This window comes from Micropterus salmoides, unplaced genomic scaffold (assembly GCF_014851395.1).
Source record: "Micropterus salmoides isolate LMB-PRFRI ecotype aquatic unplaced genomic scaffold, ASM1485139v1 Ms_hic_scaffold_21, whole genome shotgun sequence".
NCBI lineage: Eukaryota > Metazoa > Chordata > Actinopteri > Centrarchiformes > Centrarchidae > Micropterus > Micropterus salmoides.
This window is the reverse complement of record NW_024041262.1, coordinates 21,104,894-21,127,409: the sequence shown is the minus strand read 5'-3', so window position 1 is coordinate 21,127,409 and position 22,516 is coordinate 21,104,894. Positions and strand designations below refer to the sequence as shown.

General features: G+C 42.4%; 1 protein-coding gene across 1 annotated transcript in view; it reads left to right on the top strand.

The window, feature by feature from the left end:
• tanc2b (tetratricopeptide repeat, ankyrin repeat and coiled-coil containing 2b) overlaps positions 1–22,516 on the top strand; it is a 133,633-nt gene that overhangs the window by 86,635 nt on the left and 24,482 nt on the right. The window contains 5 exon segments of the mRNA XM_038734910.1: positions 1,307–1,423; positions 7,111–7,259; positions 11,562–11,745; positions 13,227–13,475; positions 18,195–18,326. Coding sequence (XP_038590838.1) covers positions 1,307–1,423; positions 7,111–7,259; positions 11,562–11,745; positions 13,227–13,475; positions 18,195–18,326 — 831 coding nt within the window.

Sequence of the window (22,516 nt, the reverse complement as noted above, 5' to 3'; positions counted from 1 at the left end):
GTGTTGCAACTGCTGCTCATGACTTCTTGCTCACCCCACTGTGGTTCAGCACAGTGTTGCTGCTCTGGAAAGCTTTGGACATGTTCACTCACCCGTAATAAGAATGGTTAACAGTTGCTGCATACACTACATAATCTATTTTAAACCCTCATTTAACCAGATTAGTCAATTAAGAACAAATTATACTTAGATCCTGCCCGTACAAGTACTAAAAAGAAAAATAATGGCTTGAACGAATGAGCCATGTACACTATTTAGTTGATATTAGCTGAATTTCTTTGTGCAATTGGGCCTATGTCCATCATCATTTCAAGAAAGTAAGGACTTTTATATTTATATTCAGAGAAACGAAGAACAACCCCCTTTGTCTGCTGTATTTATTTACACACGTTAGATGATCCAGTGTAAACAAGCTTGGCAATTTCATGTTAATCGTCACAACATTAAAAGGCAGAGTGGTGGAAGCATTACGGTAGCATTATAGAGCCTACACAGTCAGTGATTTTCTTTACAGCTACATCCTAGCAAAGTTGTTCTACTAACTAGAGAATGCCACTGAATGGATGGTGATAGTTTAGTTTGGCATCTCTTCCTGTGGGTACAACATGTGTTCATCAGTGATACTCCTAAGCTGGTTTGGGTAACAGTGCTTACAATCCCTGTGCCGTGACCAAGAACCCAGAAAAGGATCGTGTCACAACCACCACCCACGGCTTTCAACGCTCTCTCTCTCTTTGAATTTCTTATCGTTTGATGTCTCAGACTTTGTGCTTGAGTCAGGCGTGAGAACATTCCAAAAATGGATCTCATTTGCATTCTTGGTGTGATTATGACACCGGACAAAGAGACACAACAAACATATAATATTACATCCCTACTTTCAGTTAAAAGGGCCATCTTGTTTGCTGCTTTGTGAGTGTTGTGAGTGAAATGTAGGCCTATATAGAGGAAATAAGGTGATATTCATCTATTTAAGTGGTTGGTTGAGGTTTTGCCGCTGTATTGGTTTTGCCCTAGACCACTATCTGATTGCCATGCTGCTTGTTTTTACTCATGCTTCATCTTTATTTGACCCATGGTAAATACAAAGCTGCCTAAGAAAGCCTTCAGGGTGTTTTCATTTAATCAGTGTTCAAGTTCATAAGCTCTCTGTCTTCCTCCCTTTCTTTCCTGTCCCTCTCGCTCTTCTCTTTCTTGTCTTCCATCTCCCTAATTTCTGTGTGTGTGTGTGTGTGTGTGTGTGTGTGTGTGTGTGTGTACACGTGTTGTCTCCTTCTCTATATGTGTGTACGCTTTCTGCTCCCAGCCCCTCTGCGGAAAGCAAAGTTTGTGGAGAGCCCTCGCATTCCACAATCAGAGCTTGGCTCCCCTACACACACCTCCACCACTGCCAAGAATCCAGACCTGGACACATACTGCCCTGGTAAGTTTTTGGCCAGCTCATCCCTCATGTCGTTGTGTTACCTTTTGCATGTTGGTTCCTGTCTGTGAATGTAGTCTAGAGACTCATAAAGAGAGAGGGAGAATTTACGGGTTTGCCAGTTATTCTTCCTGCTGCTGCAAAGACAAAAATGTTGCTAAGGTCATTAATGAGATAGCTTTGCTGGTGCCCACAGTGTCCATCGTCATTGCCTCCTCCCTCTGCGTCTCTCTAATCCCCCCTTGCTGCTTTCTTACTCTGCTCTGCTGCTCCGACGCAGAGCTTGTTTATGTAGGAGCTCTGTTTTCTGCTAACTTCACAGTCGCTGGTTGCTCGGTAATCCTGTGGACAGCCCAGATTTCCCCCCGCGTAGCTATCCCCGTAAAACCCCCTCCTTCTCCCCCTTGTCTCTCTTTTCCTCTCACAAGGACGACTGTAAAGCGGGTCACTCGAGGGTAGTGCTCTGCTGAGATTTGGTTCTAGTATATCTGATTTCTCATCTTGCCTCTCCTCTTCCTGTTGCCACTGAGAAGCGTAGTGTTAGTTTCCTGACCTGTCTTGTTGGCTCGACCTCTGAAGGCTGTGTGGACTTCTCAGCAGAGCAGGACAATGCTGCAACACACCAGAGCTGGATGAAGACTTGAGAGAAATAGTGATAGGGGGTCTGTGCTTAACTGTAGTAACTTAAAGGGAAAATGGTCGACAGAGTGCTACCAGCCTTCTCCATCTGTCAGCCTCTTCTGCTGAGTCTTTGCTCAATGGGAGCTATAAGTAGGTGATCTGTCTTCAGAAATGTACTAGAATATAGTATTTTTAAATAGGATTTCTAGTCTAAATAGCATGTAGTTACTTTTGGATAGACCCTTTACATCTGGCACCTGGCTTGCTGTTGAATGTCATGGATGAAAAATGGTTGACCCTGGCTTTATATTTGCATCGGTCCTGTGAAATAGACTGTGGAATAACCTATCACTTATGATGAGCTGCTGAGAGCTCCTGCAGATGTGACATGTCAGGGTTGAAATGGTAATCTCTCTAGTGCCAATGAGGCAGGAAAACAGTTGATTACAAACAGGAATTTTCTGTCTAACAACTTGAGCTGGAGAAGGAACCAGGAGGGCTGAGATGAGTTTTCAGGGATGAGGACTCGCACCTCCCAGGTGGACAGATGGACATCTTAGCTCTTAACAAGGGCTCCCTGGAATGAATAGCAGCGGGGCAGTGGCTTAAACATCTGATCGCATGCCAGTCCACCCTCTGCTGCTGATACCGTAGGTCGCCTGGAGGTAGTCAGGTATCAGCTGAGTTTTATGGCCTACAAAGAAATTTGTGGTCTCATAAATATGGTTTGTGAATATTCACCACCACCTGTCCTCCTCCTATAAATCAGAGTGAAAGCTTTTTTAATGATGTTATAATTCCAACGTCTTACAGTATTTACCCAGACTAGGTGTGGGCGCTACAGATAAAGTCCTCTAACATAATTTATATCACAATATCCATATTGTTGTTGACTTAAGTCCAACTGACATTTTATCATCCCTTTTTGGCAAAAACAATGTCAGTGTTATTTTAAATTTGTGCTGAACCTCAGCAGGGGAGTGAAAGGCAAAGTACAGACTGTGTTTTTAGGGTGATGTTGAGGAGTAAGGACCACATCAGCATCTAAATGGACCAAATTGATATTTGCAGGTATGCTTATATGCTGTTTAATGTGTGATTTAACTGGCTGTATGGAATCTAGTTCTCCATCTAGACAGATGGAGAACCGTATTCCGACAAATTAATGCAAACACTGCGGGGCACCATCATGAAACCCAAAAATCTGTATTTCCCTCTGTTGGTTTGTTGGGATTTACAGAGCAAATATGCAGTTAATTTCAGTTAGACTTGGTGAGCTCGTAGTGCTGGACACACAGGACAACATTCAAACACCAGATGAATAAAACCGTCCAAATATTTTATATATATATATATATGTGTGTGTGTATATATATATGTATGTGTGTGTGTGTGTGTATATATATATATATATATATATGTATATATCTATATATATAATGTCTGACAACATTAATGTAGTAAAATGTCCGATGATTGGATCACCCACTTCTAACTCAGACCTGGTGTCCTGCGTCCTAGCGTGCTTTCATGTATAAAACCTCCAAATGTTTATGCATAGATAAAATAGCTGCTGTGCATATGAGGAATGTAAAATTCACTCCTCTGATCTTTTGATTAGCCTTCCAGTTCCTGTTCTCTTGATGATTTGTTTGCCTGGGCAAACCTATCTGTGCTTGTTATTCATGTTTTATTTTGACCTGAAGCTGTAAAAAAGGTGGGAATCTACCTTGTTTTCATTTCCTTTACTTGTCAACACATATTCTGCAAAATCATTTTCACCTTTATAATCAATATGTATGTCAGCTCTTCTGGAAGTCTTCTTCACTTTGAGCCTTGCATCTTTATCTTTCTAAAAATACATGTGTGGCTTTTTTGGGATCCGGGTCATTGTTTTTAAAGAAGTATTTGCTCTCTGTGGACTTGACCTGCTGAAGTGAAAAGGTTAAAGAGCCCTCGTATTGGTGAAATAAGAGCCACAGCATGGTATTTGTTATCTTACCTGTGGCCTGGGACTATTAATACCATCTCCTGTCCTGTCCAGTCCCCCTGCTTGCAGCACACATGCTTCTCTCTCCATTCGCTCGGTGCATGAGGGCAGATCTGTGGACGGACAGGGAGAAACAGATGCGCTTGCACAGAAACACATTCCTAGCTGCGTGCAAAGATAGTTGCTATGGCAACCATCTGTCTCCTTCGCAGCTCAGGAATCCAATGGAGAGGAGTGTGCATGTTCATATATATATGTGTGTGTATTATTTTTTTTAGATATTCAAATTTTATGATTAAGGATCTCATGGTGTCACTGTGATGAGAAATGCCTCAGGTTCCTCTTTAGGCGAGTGTTATGTTCTTGATGCTGTCATGTAGCTTTGAAGCAATCTAGATTTATGTCTTCAGTGGCTTCAGTAAGAGGTACTGTGTGTGATGTGTCATAATCTGTTTTAAGAACAAAAATAGAGCTCTGAACAAAATGAAATCAATAATAAATACAGCACCTCCGTTATGGTAATGTACGATTCTCCTTTGATAGTAGCTTATTAGTGTTGGTTACACTTAAAGGTTTTAAAACATCTGGTCGATGAAATACAAGTGCTATGATATCATATTTTTGTGTCTTTGGCCTATCAAACATTTACATTTTTAATTTGTTTGACATCTCCATGAAAATAATTTCTCAAACTACTGGGATTTAGCCATGTGTTTGACTGTGTTTTTTTTTTTGGAGTGTGAGAGTTGTGAGGATGTACAAAGTGATTGCCTATGTTTAGCTCAAGGGAGTTACTGTGGGCTCCGGCGTTGAGATTAGAGATTTTGCTCCAACATCAAAAGAAATGCAGACAAACTGCTTGCCCCTGCACAGCGTTGTCCAACAGCTGGCTGCGACAGGGATGTAAGAAGCAAAAAAAAAAGGGCTACAGAAACTGAGGAACTAAACAGATTTAGTACAAGCCGATGGAGTAACAGAGGTAGACAGAGAGAGGAGTGAAAGGGACACAGACAAACACTCACACAGGGGTAGATATAGACAGACTGAGCCCCTGTTTGATCACGGTCATGGCCATAAACCCCTCAGGAGCAGTTGACTAATCAGTGCTAATGTATTCACTGCTTACTACTACCAGTCTGTCAACTAGGAAGCCATCATTGCCTCCATGTCCAGACACACAGGCATGCAGACACTGCTGAACACAATGGCTGGTGGATAGATTTTTGCTTTTGTTCGCCTGCAATTTTCTTCTACAGATGGACACAACTCAGCAGTCCCCTGTGATATTAGCTGTAAGGAGGTAAACAGTAATTGCATCTACCTACCTCGTCTCTATTACTGCTTTCAGCACTCTTCCTCAAGGGATGTTTGGGGATTCAGTGACCTTGGTGGCCCTTGCAAATTTATTCTGCTCCATATAAAGTGAATCCAGCTGCATTACTCAGCAGTTATATCCATCTCATCAAGGCTCATACGTAATTAGCTGTTTTGGACCTAATGTGCTGTGATTACCTCATTATTGGTCACTGTTGTGTGTTTTTATTGAGGCTCAGCAACATGTCTTCCCCATTTGGTTCAAAGGTTTTTCCCTCCCTCAGATTGTGCCCGTCTTCCTTACTTGCTCAGAGAGACTTGGAGTTAATCTAATGAGGATCCTGACAGTGCCCTGCCTGTCCGTCCATGAGCAAATGGAGAGGAGAGCCCGGGCTTTAGATTGCCTGTTCGTCTTTGAACAGACAAGTGAGAGGCCACAGGCTTTAGACAAGCTGTCTGTCTTCAGAGAGGTGGTGTGGTGCCGAGAACTGTCTAATGGTCGTCAGTCAGGACTTAGTATAGCTACCTGCCAATCTGGTCCAACCTGCCCTGCAGGAAAACGAGTAGGGAGAGGAGAAAAAACTGGCCGTGCCGCTACCTGTCTCTGTCTCACTGCTGTTTATTTAAACCCCGGCCATCTCATGCATTTGGCTTCAGTGTCATTAATGTCTGGGCCAATTCAGTGCCTTGTACATCCAATCACAGCTATTTGTGTTTGGCCACTAGTTACTCTTTTTACAACAAGCTTGGTGAGTAATTAGTGAAAGCTTCAGCTCTGAGAGTGACACTCCAGTAAGTAAAGTGAAATTGAATTGAAATTGATATAGTAGGTACCTCTAGGGCATTAAAGCCAGGTGTTATTGAAAAACATGATACCACCAATGAGGGTTTGTTATGAATGGAACGTAACCAGGCAACAGGGCGAAAAAAGATTAGGTCATGAAGGGATTTTGTTTTGGGTCCTGTTGCAAAGTTGGCAACTGAAATCACTCAGCTCTACGAGTGTGTGTGTGTGTGTGTGTGTGTGTGGTTTTTGATCATCTGATCATCACGCAGGCTCACCCTGGTGTTGTCTTTTATAGTCTCTGGAGTTAAGAGTCTCTGTAAACAGGATAGAGGGGTGGATACACGCCCACTTTGTCTTGAAAACTCACACACCGTCGCTCGCTCTCTCCCTCCCTCTCTCTCTTTCTCTCTCTAACACACGACACAGGTGAAGGGCGTATCTCATTACGTCACTAGAGCTGCGGTGGTGATGTGTGGTGCGGAAGGAGCTGTCGTCAGTGTCCAAGACTTTTGATAGTCAGCGCGTAAAGGGGTAAACAGTAAACAGTTTGAAAGGATCCTTATATTGTGGCTGAAGAGATTTTTGAATTTATGTAAGAAGACTCCTCAACAAAGACGTCCAGCTGTGGTGGAATGTGTCTATAATGCACAGTTGTGAGCTACGGGAAAACTCAGGTAGGGTGTTTCATATCTTTGCCCTGAGCGCAGGTGCTATGGATCCTGTATCTGGGTCTGTTGTTGCTGCTGTGGTTTATGCAAAGTGTTGTAGATTTACTGTGTTTAGTATTTCCCAGTACAGAGGTGGCAAACATGAAGCCTTTTAAAGGGTGTTTTCTTTGTGTGAAAACCAGCTGCTGTTCTGTTTCTACCCACCACTGACACACATTCTTTCTTTCTGTCTTTTTTCTCTCCTGTGCAATGTCACCGCCCCCCCAATCTCCCTCCACCTCTACCTCCACCTGTCTCTCTGCCACTGCAGGGGAGTCAAGCCATGAGCTGGGCCCCCCTCCATCGGTGGATGAGGCAGCCAACACATTGATGACGCGCTTGGGTTTCCTTCTGGGAGACAAAGTGAGTGAGGGGCCGGCCGGTACCCAGTACAGCATGGAGGAGCCCGAGGCAAGACAGGTAATGGTCTCACTAATGAACTGGAATTTTTTTCACAACCCAAATCTGCTTTGAGAACGTGACTAAGACTCATTTTTGTCTGGATTTCTTTGAAAAGAAGACGTTTCAAAACCTACAGAATGAATGACGGAAAGTGCAGACAACGCAGCTCAAAGATTGCAGCTCCAACATTGCATTAAATCTCGTGATTTCACCAGATGCTCATAGTCACTGTGAGTCAGTTTAAGGGAAACATTGTCTGGGGTTGTGTAATGCTTAGAATAAAGGGTTTAGTGCCAAAAACCTTGCTTTAGTTAAATGTTTTATCGCCCTTCATGCTATTTTTATGGTTTAATGTAATTGTCTTATTGTGTATGTGATTTTGACACATTTATATTGTGAGAAATTGTGATTTGGAACTTGAACAAACTTGCAATTGTCTGATTCGATCTGTTTTAACATTTATCTTCATAATGTCCTTGTTTACGCTTGGGTTTGACAGGTCTTTGGAAGACAGGATAGCCAGATCAAAAGACTTTTTAAAGTGCTCAGACACCACCGCGCTTTGAATTCAAAATTTATCAGTGCCTCTCCATCCAGCGTCAGATATTTACCCGTCTAATTAGATTTTTATATAACAAATACTGATTATTATTTAATTCCCAGTGTACTTTAAATTTCAACTTTCTTGAGTTGCCACGCAGCAGGTTAGACTTAACATTTCTCTCCTGCACCGTAACCTTTCAGCTTGTGAATTTGGCAGTTGTGCAGCAAACAGCTCTTGGCACAACGGACCTGCTCTAAGCTCTGCAGCAGATGCCCTGGTTTATCTATCGAAACCTGATTTGACAGGTATGAATTTTCCAAACTGAGGGAGGAAAACAGTTGTGGTGGACGGAAAGAGGAGGAAAAGGGGCAAACCTGTTGCTGAAGCATTCAAAGCAGGCCTAGGTATGGGTTTACACTAAAACAGTGTGGATACGCGATTAGACTGGTGGACTGCCTGTGCTTGATGTGAGCACTGCTGTAGCAGTGGGGGTGTATAAATTGAGAGAGGTTTATTCAAGCGGCTCTTTTTAGAGACGTGACTCATACTACCACCCTGCTGCATCGTGCACACAGAACAAACTTATTATTTTAGATATCTGCCCCAAATACTGTTCTCGGGATAGCAGTTTGTTTGATTCATTAACCACCAAATATGACTTGGATTGCCTCGAGACACCATCTATTAGCAGATTACAGAGTGGGCTTCTGTTGTAATTTTTCTAATTTGCTTGGGTTTTGCTAGCTTTAAATGGAGAGGACAAATTACAGTAATACAGTGGATTCACACAGGCAATCTGGAAATTTGCAGGATGCTGCTATCTCACCAACGGTCTTTCTTAATTTTTGTCATCATAACAAAGTTACTAATCTGAAGCCAGGAAGATATCAACCTGTTTTAAAAAAACAGTGAGCATGGGGTCAGGGTTCACTTTACTTTTTTCTGTTAAACACCAATCTACCATCTTCAATTTGACATGGTTAAATTCCTACAATAGCTGGTGTCTCTGCTGTCGGACCTCACCGACAGACAGAATAAGGCGACCTTAACTTGCAGAGAGTGCAGTTAATTGCCTTTCATACTCTCATGCTCTCGCTCCCTGAACAGATTCAATGCTCCAAGTTTAATCCAATTCTCGTTCGACGATTATGGTCGGATCTGTGCAAGGCAAGGTTCATTAGTGTTGCTGTGTGTATGTGGATGTTTGTTTGTGTTGGGGTCAAGCTCCTGTAAACATGACCCTTTAGCGGTCACATTCATGGCGAGAGCAGTGACTGACAAATTCAGTTCAGTCGCATGCACACAAACACATAAAAAAGGTAGATTTTTACGGCTGAGGTGTTGTATTGCATTGCGTACCTAATAGCAAAAAAGTGATTTGTTTTGTGTGGTTTTGATTATCTGTTAGTGATTATCAATTCAACAGTGAATGTTTGTCACCTTTGGTTGATAATTATCAGTTTTATCAGTTAGTTTCTTGAGAGTTGGCTGAGGCAGTCGGTCCAACACTTCAGTGCAGACTGAAATATCTTAACAACTATTTGATGGAGTGCCATGATATTTTGTACAGACATTCATGTTGCCCTCAGGATGAATTCTAATGACTTTGATCCTCTGACATATCATCTAGTGCCATGATCAGGCCAAATTTTGTATTTGTCTTTGGTTTATGTCCAAATACATGAAAAGCTAATGATACTCCAACCTACCTGTATTTTGTGTTCGTGTTAATTAGCAAGTGTTGGTGTAACGGTAGCCAGCTAGGCTGTGCAGTGAGTAAACCTCACTTCTCAACGCCTAAAGAGACGTGTTAGCGACAAAAGCAAGCGCCCGTAGGTTTTTAGCCTCCTTGTTAGTACGTCTGCCTCCCATACCCAAGGTCCCTGGTTCAAGTCAGGACTGTGCAGTACAACCTCAGGAACAGTTACATTAACATGCTAACATTCTGTATTAAGTTGGTGAGCGTTGTGCAAATAATATACTAACTAAACTTCAACATGTTTGCATTGTCATTGTGAGCATGTATGTTTAGCTCTCAGAGCCGCTAGCAAGGATGTAGACTCTTAGTCTTGTTTAATCATTTATCAAACAAAAATGTAAACCGTTCACTGCTTCCAGCCTCTCTGTTTTCCCTGTTGTATATCATAGTAAAGTGAATGTCTTTGGGTTTTGGACTGTTGGGCTCTGAAAAATAGTGATGACCACAGTTTTTTATGAAAAAAATAATAATTAATGAGTGTTTATCACAAGAATACTGATAAATGTACTGCATTTATGTAGCTCTTGCTATACCAAAGCACTTGACAATCCACCTCATTCACCCAGTGTCTTGCTCAAGGACAAGAGTACCCAACAATCAAACCACCAACCCAAACCAGTAATTGACACCCTGATCTTTCTCCTGCACCACAGCCTCAAGAGGCTTTCGACAGATTATTCAATAATGAAAATAATCAATAGTTGCAGCCTTGCACCCAACTGTATATGTGTGTGGGTGTGTGTATTAGCTTATTTTGTCCCTTCAGTCTTCTTCCTGTAGATTAAGCTAGACTACATTTAGTCTAGAGCACCACTTCAACCCTCCTGTTCGCTCTGTGTTCACCCAAGTGTTGACCTGAACTCATCAACAGCACCGTTAAGAAAAGACCTCCATTTTATTGCTGTTTTGGTGTCTGATACACATGCTTAATCACTTGGTATTCCAGTTTTTGTGCTCTTCTGCATATCTATGGATGCTGCATGCATGTATCTTTAAAGTATATGCGCCTGTGTGTTTGTGTGAGAGTGCATTTGTGGGTGTTTGCAGCAGCAGATTAGACTCAGCAGAGTGTTTTTCTTTCGTCCCCTGTGGTCTCTTGTCTCTTAACCTGAGCCGAAGCAGAAGAGGGACACTACAGGGTGCCAAAACAGTGCAGGCACTGTAAAGATGGATGTATTCAGAGCGTGTATGTGATTTCAGTTTCATTTTTTTAAAATAAATTGTTGTCTTGGCAATCAAGAGGAAACATATTCTTGAAAATAGGTATGTCAGTAGATACCATGTTCTCCTCTCGACAAAGTTATTTTCAACAAATCATGTGTTTCACTGAAAAATATCCAGATTAAAATGTCCATTGAAAGTTGTATTGGTGTAACTCCTACATTCCTCCCACATGTTTAGGAAGAACTACAATCCACTTGTGCCATGGGACTGTACACAATCTGATTTTGGAAAGTGCCACTCCCTTTTGTTTCTAAAAAGGGAAAGGAATGTTTTCCTGCATTTATATGTTCCAGGCCCTGATATGTATACTAACTCTCGAACGTTTGTGATACTCCTCAGCTTCAGTAATATGCACTTTAAAGTACATTAGTAAAGTGATTTTAGGTGTTGCAGGTGTTATTTACAGATTTTAACATTATTGGAAAGAATACTAGTTGAGCGTGTTTGTTCATGTAAATTTACTGTACGTGTGTATTTTTCTTAAGCTGTGTAGCATCATCTAATTTCTGAAGCTCTTTCAAACGTATATTTTAGGAAAATGCCACAAATGATTATTTATTATGATATGTGTTTGTATGTGTGTGGGAGAGAAAATCCTTTGAAGGATTGACTAAATGAAGGCAGTAGGGGGACTGAGCTTTTGAGAACTGCATTATTGAAGTGACATTTTCTTTATATGACTCAGATATTCAAGTTCAAACATTCTACTTTGCCATTTATACCTGTGTGTACTAAGTGGGTTGTTGGAGCCAAACAAAGCTTTTAAAAATGTGCGTGTATGTGTCTGTCTCAGGGCCAGAACCAGAGGATCAGCCCGTGCTCCACCCTGACCAGCAGCACTGCCTCACCCCCTGCAGGCAGCCCCTGCTCCACCCTCCCCCCTGCCATGCCTGGCCAGGCCGGCAACAAGGACTGTGCCTACGGTTCTGTCACCAGTCCCACCTCAACCCTGGAGAGCAGGGACAGCGGGATTATCGGTGAGATCTGCACACACTATACAAAGAACAGTCTTACCAAAGAAACATATATAAAAGTAATATATGAATTCCTTTCCGACTTCCCTACTCTGTCTGTGGCATCTAAAATAATTAAATCTTTTAAAATAGGTCAAATATATTGTTTAATTATGAAAAAAAGTTATTTTTGGGTGGTGTAGTTTTTAGCAAACGTTACTCATACATGAGTAATTAGTGAATTGCAATACTGCACTAGTGTGTATTTACCGCAGCAGGACGGTTTATGTGGGATTGACTCAAAATAAACTACAGTGCCACATGTCATCCAAATGAAGGAACATGTCAGTGCAAAGGTGTGGATTACTGATGAGTTTTTAATAGTTTTTGGACAACAATGGAGTTATATGGCTACACAGATAATATTTGGTGGTTTTATTCTGTTCATGGGATTTGGTATCAACGGGAAAACTCTAGATTATCAACAGCCTCTCTTGTAGAAGAGCATGAATAGTTCTACAGAATATATGACAATAGTACTGTTAATTAGAATTTTAGTTTTATTTATTTATATACGGTAGCTGTCATCATCTAAATTGAAATACTTGGAGCTCTGCACTCATGTTTGGAAATGTTCATTTTTCTAGTTAAATCAATACTGACATGCCCATAAGCATGCTTAAACAGGTGTTAGTTGCTGTAGTTCTTCTGTGCAAAAATGTATTCTGAAGTTCATCTGAAGTTAATATGCAAATCAAGTGGGTGTCTTCCAAAGTTGTTCTGTTTTTAGTATGAAAATCCCTCTGTGTTTCCATGGACAGTGTTTTCTTGCTGAGCCGTAGCAGGGGGATAGTAACACAAACTGGGGATTTTGAGCTAAGAATACTGTAGCTTTGTAGCCCAGTTGATTTACCTTACCAATTGATTTACTTTAGAATGCATTTGCACGGAAGCAGGGCTTTAGATTTTGTACCAGTAACCAGTAACGCTTTTGATATACATATGGGCAAGCCAGTATTATATTAAGATGGACTTGAATTTATCTTCTAAAAATCTTAATATGGTAGATTTCAAGTGGCAAAATGTACACCAGGCAAAGTAATGATGGAAGTAATGTAGGAACACATCTCAACTCTCCTCATCTCAACTGCACATCAAAAAAGGTAATCATTTTTCCAAACCTGGGTATAAACCAAAAAACTTACCTGACCGCACCTGAACGGTGTGGTCAGTTTCCAGGCAAACTGTGGTAATTTTCATGCAGTCAAAAGCAGTCTGGACTCCCACTGGAGGACGATTCAGCTGTGCATGTCATGTTGACATGAAAGATAAAATTCTCACTAATGTGAGATGTTTTGCTTATGTCGAAATTGGTGCCAACGTTGTTTCCTGGCAACAGTGGTGAACATCTGACGTTTGATGAGGAAACTCACAGTGAACCACTTGTAGCAGTATATGTAACCTAACAGTACTGAAGGCGATGTTGTTTTGTTTTTTTTGTGCAGCCACACTGACCAGCTACTCTGAGAACATGGAGCGAGGCGGCAAATACGGCGAGGGCTCCCGGGGAAACCTGAAACTGTGGCAGTCCCAGAAATCAGGCATGGACTCGTTCTTGTACAGGGTGGATGAAAACATGACTGCCTCCACCTACAGCCTCAACAAAATCCCTGAGCGCAACCTGGAGAGCATGTCCTCCCACTCTGCCCACTCCATCCCTCTGTACCTCATGCCCCGCCCTAACTCTGTGGCTGGTGAGTCCCTTCCTCTTCCCCATACCTTCCTATAAAAGTAGAAAATGAGGCAACAGTTTGTCTGAGGAGCCAGAAATAAGGTTATTTGCAGGTGCATGCTGTAAACAAATCATGTAACCTATTTTTGACTCCTTTAGTTCTCCCTCGTTGTTCCTTCCAGGCTTTCTTTCCTTGCTTGTCTGAGAACTGTGATCCTTCCCTTTGAATTCTTTGACATCCGTCCAGGTGACTCCTGTGACCACGAATGAAACAATGAAACACTATTGAAAAGAGTAGAGGAATATATTAGTATTTCGGAAGAGCAAGTCCAACCTCATCTATATGACATTAAGTCTGTAATTGTATCGTGCTAAAAAAGCCTGATACAGTATCTTTATTAGGTCTTGTTTTTCCTTGCCAGCCTCAGCTGTTTAAACAATCTAGTTTCTTTTCACTCCTTCTCCTTTCCTTGTTTCTCATTGGCTAGCACAATTGCGGTTTAATGTGATTGAATTTGTTGTAATCTTTTACAACCTTCAACATTCATCTTTAATTAGTTAGGGAGAAAACAACTCTTGTGTTCATATTTCATGGGGTTATGTTGTTTCGGGGAGCTGCAAATCCACAGTGATATTTTGTTAAACTCTCACAGTCCTCTGGTGTGGATTGAAAACCACAGAGCAGAATAATGCAGTCTGGGAAAAACAGCTTTAGCAGTTGAACGTACTGCGGCTGGAAGAATATCACATAGGAAAACTGGCATTTGTGTTGCTGACAGAGGTCTCATTGATGTGTGTTTCTCATTGTAGGCCACAACTGCCTCAAAAAGGATCCCAAAGTAACAGTAAATATATCAGAAAAAAATGTCAGTTTCATAACACTGAGGCAGTCCTAATGGGCCTGATTGTGTTATTGTTTTCCTCATCAGAGAGGCTGTTGCAGACGATGAGCTCTATTATGCACTTCTCTCACTCCCACTGGAAAAAGTGTGTGTGTGCACATACCGTAGACACGCATATATATTTCACTAAACACTGTAATATGCTTGACAATGCACGTCGCTGTAGCTATGACCCTCTCTTTATGCCGGTCATGTTCTGCTGTTTGACACTGCTGTCTGGCAGCGCAGCGACACTGGCGCGTTTAGAGATTCACCCTCGATCTCATCTCCGCCCCTCAATACCCAGACCTTCAAAGGACACTGAGTGAGTTCGAGACAGCTTTAAAGACATACTATAAGCTGCAGATGATGCAACAAATAAAATGAAGAGAGAGTGCGAGGGGAAGGCAGTGAGAGAATGATTAACAAAAAGATATGGGGATGTTTCTGAAAGCATTTGTGTTTGTCAAGAACAGGAATTCTGTATCGTGGAAAGGGTGATGGATACATGTGGAAGAGGAATGAAAGAGAGTTTCGTAATCTCTCTCTCTCTCTCCTCCAGAAAGAATTATTAGATGATGTAGGGATGGGAGGAAAGCACAGGCTGAGGATTGGCTGGGCTCACACAGCAGTGGAACATCAAAGCCCCAGGCATTAACCGTTTCTATCCCCCAGAGTGACAGAGAGACGTGCTTTGATGTGCGGAGAGCAAGAGAGATAGGGAGCAAGAGCAGAAGGCGACTGGGGAGGAAAACGTGGAGGGAGGGGGCTACTTTGTTACCTAATGAAGGCAGTGCGTTGGTAGAGCTTAAGATGGATATGGAGGAAGGAGTAACCGAGAGTATAAAATTTTCGCTCTCCCTTCGTGGGGCTAATACTGCACACTTGAGGGGAGCAGGGTTGATCAGAATTTAAAAATTTATCTATACTGCCGATCAGGAATTCTATTTCTTTTTGAGTTTTCATTTAGTGAATAATTAAATGCCCACGTTGCAAAATGTAACTGGTCTAATTGCGATATTATATACAGTACATATACATTATACAGCTTGTCTTTCTCCTAATGACTAGTATGACTCCTGATGTGTAATATTGGTGAAGTGTCACTTTTTAAAGAGCCACTTACCTTGCTTTCTGACCTCCAGTTGTTAAAGAGCCATAAACTGCAACTAACAGAGGTGAAATGAAAATAAACCCAGCTTGGGAAGATACAGATCAGCAGGAAAAAAATAGACGCCTTCAGAATTGAAGGGTTGCTTGTAGTTTTATTTGTCCAGGTTTTGAGATTTTCATCTTAGATTTTTGCCGTTGACAGTGGTGAGAGTTATATGTGGTTTACACATTAATGAAAGAAAATATCAACAACCTGTCTTTCCAGAAATGGTGCACTAGTTACCACATGTCTCACTGTGAATAGCGTCCCTAGGGAAACAGAGTAGAGAGCAGTTCCTCTGCAAATAAAACCAAACATTTTCTTGCCTTGAGACCACAAGAGGAAAGTGTTTTTAATGTAATTATGGGTGAACTGACCCTTTGAAATTGCTGTGTTGGATGATGTGTGCCCCAGTTTATATAACTGCCTGGGGATTGTGGAATCCTTACTCATACAAAGACTAAAGGGGTATAAAAGACTGACTCTGAGATTCAATGAACTTACTCTATAGTCTCTAAATTCATTAAATTAAGATAACAGCTCACACGAGATAACATTTTTCAATTTAGGGGCGGACAAGTGTCATTTATTTCCATTTTTCTCCCCAATCTTACCTCTGCTTATATACTCTGTGTAATACCCGGAAATATTACTGTTTAAATACCAGGCCCTCCATTATTTATCATTTCAAGTCATCTCTCGGTGAAATGAGAGGAGAATGGTGAGGCGTTTAGAGCACCAGCGGCCACCTCCATATCTGAGATGACTGTCGGCTCCCCAGCTGATACTGCGACTGGCTCTGGACGACAGCCCAGCTAGTCTTTGAGTGTGTGTGTGTGTGTGTGTGCGTGCATGTGTTCATGCTATCAGTCACTCTTTAAAACAGGAAGTGTCTGATGTGGCTGTCATTGCTCAGAGTAGCAGCTGAGCCCTCTGCTGCACAGATAAACCTTTTTCTCCCTTTCTTTTTCTTACTCCCTCTTCCGTACTGTTTTTCTTTCCTCTTTATTTCTTTTCACTATACGTGCAGTCTTAGCGCACTGGCTCAGGAACTGTGAATGTGATCCCCAGCAGCCTGCTGCATTGCAGATAGAGATGATGAGCACACAGATTTTGAGTCCTCACATTCAAACACAGTTGAAAGAGAGAGAAAAAGAAGCTTTTCCAGTCCTGTAGCCCTGAGTCATTCTTCCTTGGTTTAGCAGCAGATTAATGCTTCCACTGTCTCTGCTTTTAGCCCAGTTGGATGACCAGCACCCCCATTCCCATCAGGGCCATGCCTCCAGCATTCTCAGCTGCCAGTTTCCCTCCATTTTGGGAAACCCATGTGGCTCATTTTTGGGTCCATGACAGGGGTGACTCAGGCAGTCAGCAACACACACACAGTCATACACATGCTCGGTACTTCACTGAGCTTAACTCCAGCGGCACAGAAACCACTCTTTGAACCAGCGACAGGACGAGATCAGTATGGAGGTGCTGGTGACTTTTTTTCACCAGTGAGAGGTGGTGGGCTCAGATGCCTGCCACTTGGAGGGATTACTCTGGGTTACATTTTGGAGTGACTGGAGAGAGAGAGAGAGAGAGAGAGAGAGAGAAACAGAGGACATAATTGAGAAGAAACATACATTGCCAGTCACACCTTTCCCCAAATCCTTGAATTTGACTTGGCATCTCAGGACATCCAGAGTATTTCAGGTATAGTGTCAGAGAAAAAGGAGTCCCAGCTCTGCTTGGATCTTATTTTTGTCCATCAATTCTGTCTGTCATGATAACATTGTACTCACCAAGGTAATGGCTGATATCTGGGAACGCACTGACATTGCAAAAGTCAAATGGGACAAGAAACACAAGCAGTCAAATGATCATACAGGTTTTAAACAAACATCCAGGTTAGAGAAATTCATTTTGGAGACAAAACAATGGCAATGGTAAAATTGTTAATCAAGCTGTCCGTTTTAAATGCCCATCACATGACTACAGACCAATTTCCTGGTTACCTCTGCAATGAGGGATTATTACTGATGTTTCAGGTGTAAAACTGAAGAATTAGCTCTCAGATACTATTTTGTGGTTCATTTTGTGTCTCTAATATTCTGTCCTACATCACCTTCCTCTTTTTCCGTAATCACTGCACTGCTAAAATTATTTTAACCTAATTTTAAAGGGATAAACAAATGACCACTGCTCTGGATGATTGATCTGAACTGTGGGGAACAGGTGTGACGAAGAGTCAAGTCCTGTGGTTACTAACACTGGCGGCGTCTAATCTCATTTAACATTCACTGGTTCCGTGCGTTGGCCTGAAGACACAGCGTGGTGTGAACAATCAGCAGCCAGCGTAAGACGGCACTCACTCCATGAGTAAGACATTTGTCTGCTGAGCTAATTAATCCTGAGAGGGGCCGGATGGCATCTGCCTCCGTGCTGTGTGACAGACACAGAGAGGAGGGAATTTTAGGACAGAACCATGTCAGGCTGGTTTGCTCTTTCCTGTAAGAGCAAGTATGAGAGCTTGAGCTTAATAACTGCCTCAAGTCACTGACATGAACCAGTGCCACTTTCGTGTGTGTGTGTGTGTGTGTGTGTGTGTGTGTGTGTGTTTGTTTACTTTGTGTCTCTCAATGTACATGCTGACAGTAATATCATCTTTGCCCCTTCTTTCTCTAAAAAAATCCCTCTCTCTATCTCACACACACAACAACAGCTACCAGTTCAGCACACCTGGAGGACCTGGCATACCTGGATGAACAGAGACACACTCCATTACGCACCTCGCTGCGCATGCCTAGACAGAGCACCACCTGCGGGCCGGGTCGCTCCGGGCAGGACCTGAGAGGTGAGCAGCAAGGCAGAGTTAAAGAGCACACACAACACACACAAACACAGACCCTCCTTACTCCTCATGTCCACTGAGCGCTGTGCTGATTCAGCCTGAGAGTGTCTCCGTGCTGTGTGAGCTGCACATGAGACAGACCAGTCTGTGTCACTGATATTAGCACAAATGCAATGTGTCTGCACAAAAAAGAAATCAATATATAAGAGATAGATTGCCCTGGTATTTCAGAAAAAGCAAGAGTGGGGGGGGTCGTCCTTGTAGCCTAGTGGTTAAGACACGTACCATATAATTGCAGTGTTGCTGGTTCACTTCTGGACAGGGACCTTTACTGTATGTAATTTCCATCTATCTCTGTATCTCACCTGTTTCCTGGCTCTAATTTCATGATTAATATAGACTAAAATGCCAACAACAAAATAAATCAAGATATCAGGAGTTGATTAAGACTTGACTGAACAGTTGACAGTTGAGATTGTGTCTGGAAATTAGAGAAAAGAGAGAAATGGAGGATTACATGCAATAAGTCAACAGATGGACTAGATATTGCAATTGCATGGTCACCATTTTAAACCTTTAAGCCGACGCCCCAAATTGTGATTTTAAATGGAACATAAAATAAATTTGCTTTGAAACGATTCCAGTTTATCCATGGCTCAACATGACAAACTGCAACAAAACACATGCAGACATTTATGTGCAGGTGAAAAGTTGCACAAACAGGAAGTCAAAACATTCAGTCATTTACTTTCACTTTACATTAAGGTCGGACTGTGATTAGCCGGTTGCTTCACATCAGACACAATGCAGAGGCAAACAATTGGACACTGTTCTGAGTATCGCAAGGCAAAGCTGCATGACAAGTAAATTATTTTTAGAATTCTAATCAAAGTCAGTGACTGTTGCAGTTTGTCAGATGCAAATGTCTGCATGTCTAGCTATGCTCCAGTATCTGACCAGTGATGCTGTTGTTGAAGGACATGGCAGTCGTCAGCTGTAGTCTGTTGTGTCCTTTTGTGTGTTTTTCTGTGTATAACTGAGGGGTGAAAGACAAAGAGCATTTTGTCAGGTTGTGTCACCACTAAGCTAAAATTTGTCTCAGTGCTTAACATTCACAGTCAGTGTTCGCTCCACTGCACACTGTTCAAGTCTAGAACACAGCAAGCGCCCCCGTGATCGAGCAAATCTCCTCAGCCTCCTCACCAAACGGCCAAATGGCCTGATGTCACATCATTATGTGTCCCCTCGCCCTTCTTCCTCTGTCACTTAACTGGTAATGAGCACCGTAATGACAGCCCTCTGCCATCCAAAGGAACACAAATATGCATCCCTGTGTGTTTTAAACACCTGTTAAGACCCCACTTAGCTGAGAGTGCGCTGGGCTGAGCTCCAGTGTGATTCCCCTGCTCGGGCAGCCAGCTTCTGACAAATGCAGAGTGAGAGAGTGTTTAAAAGAAAGCGAAAGGTAAGGTGAGAGATGGAGATGGAGACAGATAAAGAGAGGACGAAAACTAAGAGATAGTTCCTCTCAGAGCTTCGCTGTTACTGCCAGAGCCACTTGTTTCAACCTTCCTCCTCTAAGGGCAGCCAAGTGTGTTTACATGCCAACCGACTGCGTCCTAGCATGCGTTCTGCCTCCTCGGATCAGTGTCAGAGCCTTCCTGAGTGCACTGCTCCTGCAGTTTCACCAGGAGAGACAGAGAATGAGACGGAGGGAGACAGGACGTCGAGGGAAGCGACTTGAAGAACAGGGGTTTTCCCTGGAGATGATATGAGGACAAATTCCTTTATCATTATAACGGCTGGTTATGTGTTGGTCAGGTGGTAACCAGCTGACAGATGTAGCTCTCTCTCCAGTTGGTTTTGTCGAAGCTTCAATTGAAACCAGCCATCAGGGGCCTGAGCTGTACTGCTGTTTTGAGGAGAGTGAGTCAGACTGTAATGGACCTTCTTGTGCTCCTGCCTGCCTACCTCTAAGATACCACCCACCTTATCTATTCACTTCAAACTCACTCACATAACTGTACACTGCACATGCATTTTCTCTCTTGTTTATCCTTACCCCCCCACCAACACCCTTCCTGCCTCGCTGTCTTTCTACTTTGCTCTTGTGCTAGCTTTTGACTGCAACCATCTATATATACTGTATAGATATCTATATAAATGAATATAGAATAATGTCAGCCTTAATGAACATCCATAAAAGAAACAGCTCCAGTTCTACAGTAATCTGAATTACAGTACTGTTTATAGTAAACATGTATTTACAGCAAACACGGACCAAAACAAGTCCCTATTGCTGTCTTAGCTAAGTGATTTCGATAGACTTGATTTGATGACAAAACAAAACAGCTTCTCTAGCCTCTATCTACTGTTTTTCACATTGTCTGACACCCCTGCTTTAATCTGTTTCTGTTTCAGTAAGTCAGTAAATAGTATGCCAGCAAGAAAATAGTGTATGTTAAATGAGTTTGCAGCCATGAGGAAGATTAGAACCCATTTTCTGAAGAAATGTGTTAGCAAATCAGGTTTATGTTGCTCTAAGCCTACTGTGCAAATTACATAAGTTTTTAAAGCAAATTATGTAAGATCCTGTTGCTGTTGCATGCTAGCTGTAGCTCTATATCCACTGTTAGAGGAAATGACTGGAATTTTAACTGTATGTCTGAAAAACCAGACAGCAGAAACAAATCCTTTGACCAAGTCGTACATCCACAAACTCCCACGTAAGAAGTCTTACTCCTGACCTGAGATAACCCATCGCCACACTCCCCAGACTCCTCACAACAAGCAGACTGATCATCTAAACCACCTCTTTCTCCTCCCATAATTTCCTCTCTTCCTCCACCTCTCTGCCATCTCTACCCTCCCCTCATCCTCCTTCTCATCTCCCTCCTCTTCCTCTTTCTTAAGGCTGTTCAGCCACCGTGAGTCATCCTCACCTGGTGAATAATTAAAATGTCTGAGACTGAGGAGTGGGGTGGGGGGTGTAGTGATACCTTGCTCAACGATGCCTGAGGGGGAGTGTTATGTGCAGGATTATGAGCAACTGCATCCATCTCTCACACACACTCACACATTTGCTTTCATCGTCCTGGAAACAACTCCCTCAGCACCCGTTCACAACATGGCTGCCATGTTTTCCTGGAATACCTGACACAGTGGACCAGTAGTGGCTGCGCGACTTATCGCACACAAAGCGGTGTAATGATTTCTGCCATTTGGAGTGGAGGATGGTGCCCAATAGTGCAAGGGTGTGTTTACTAATTCCACAAGGACGGAAGGAGCTTTACAGGCACATTTGGCATTCAGTCACCCCCAAGATAATTGGATTAGCGCCACTTAAAACAGAGTAGCTGTGGGTATTTAGCCTCTTACTTCAGTGGCCTATGATATTGTAAATAGCAGCATTGGGTAGTTTTTGCATTCCCCATCATCAGTGTTGCATCAGATCCGTTCTTTCAAAATGTGACACCCATCTGGAAAAATCTTACATCAGTTTGTGAAGTATAGACAGAATACAGTAGTTGCTCTCTGTCTCTCAGTGTCTCTCCCTGACCGTGTGTGTTTATGTGTGTGTGTGTGTCTGTTGAGTTAGCACTAAAATAATCTGACCAGGGAATATGGATGAAATGTCTTTTATTACACTGGGCTGCAGCCGGCACAGAGCTTAATGCAGTAAAATGCAGTGCTGGCAGTGCACTCATTATAAAAGGAGGACAGCTTTTCACCCACTTCCAGGTATATCTGTTTGTACTTTCTGCTGATTGCATAAGTAAGAATATTCTCAGCATGATCATAGCATTTCTTTTCACTCTGCGATTATAATTAGCATTCCTGGAGAAAAAGTCATGCTTGCAACAGCACTTTGGAGTGTGGTGTGGTAAAAGAATACATTAGGAGCGATATCGGCTCATTATGTTATTTAGCAATGCTCATGATCAGCACACTGGAGTCATTTACAGAAGACATACAGCTCTAATGCATTACTCACTCCTCCCTGCCCTTGATACATTTTGCAGCACCGTACCTACACACGGTATAGACATTTCTGCTGACACACAAACATTCTGCAGGCTCTCGCCATCTCATCCCACCAGTATAATATGTAGGATACATATTTCCTACATCTGTGACAGTGTGCTTATTTCTAATATGCTGCAGAGTGTGAAATTAACCATTGCACTGGCTAT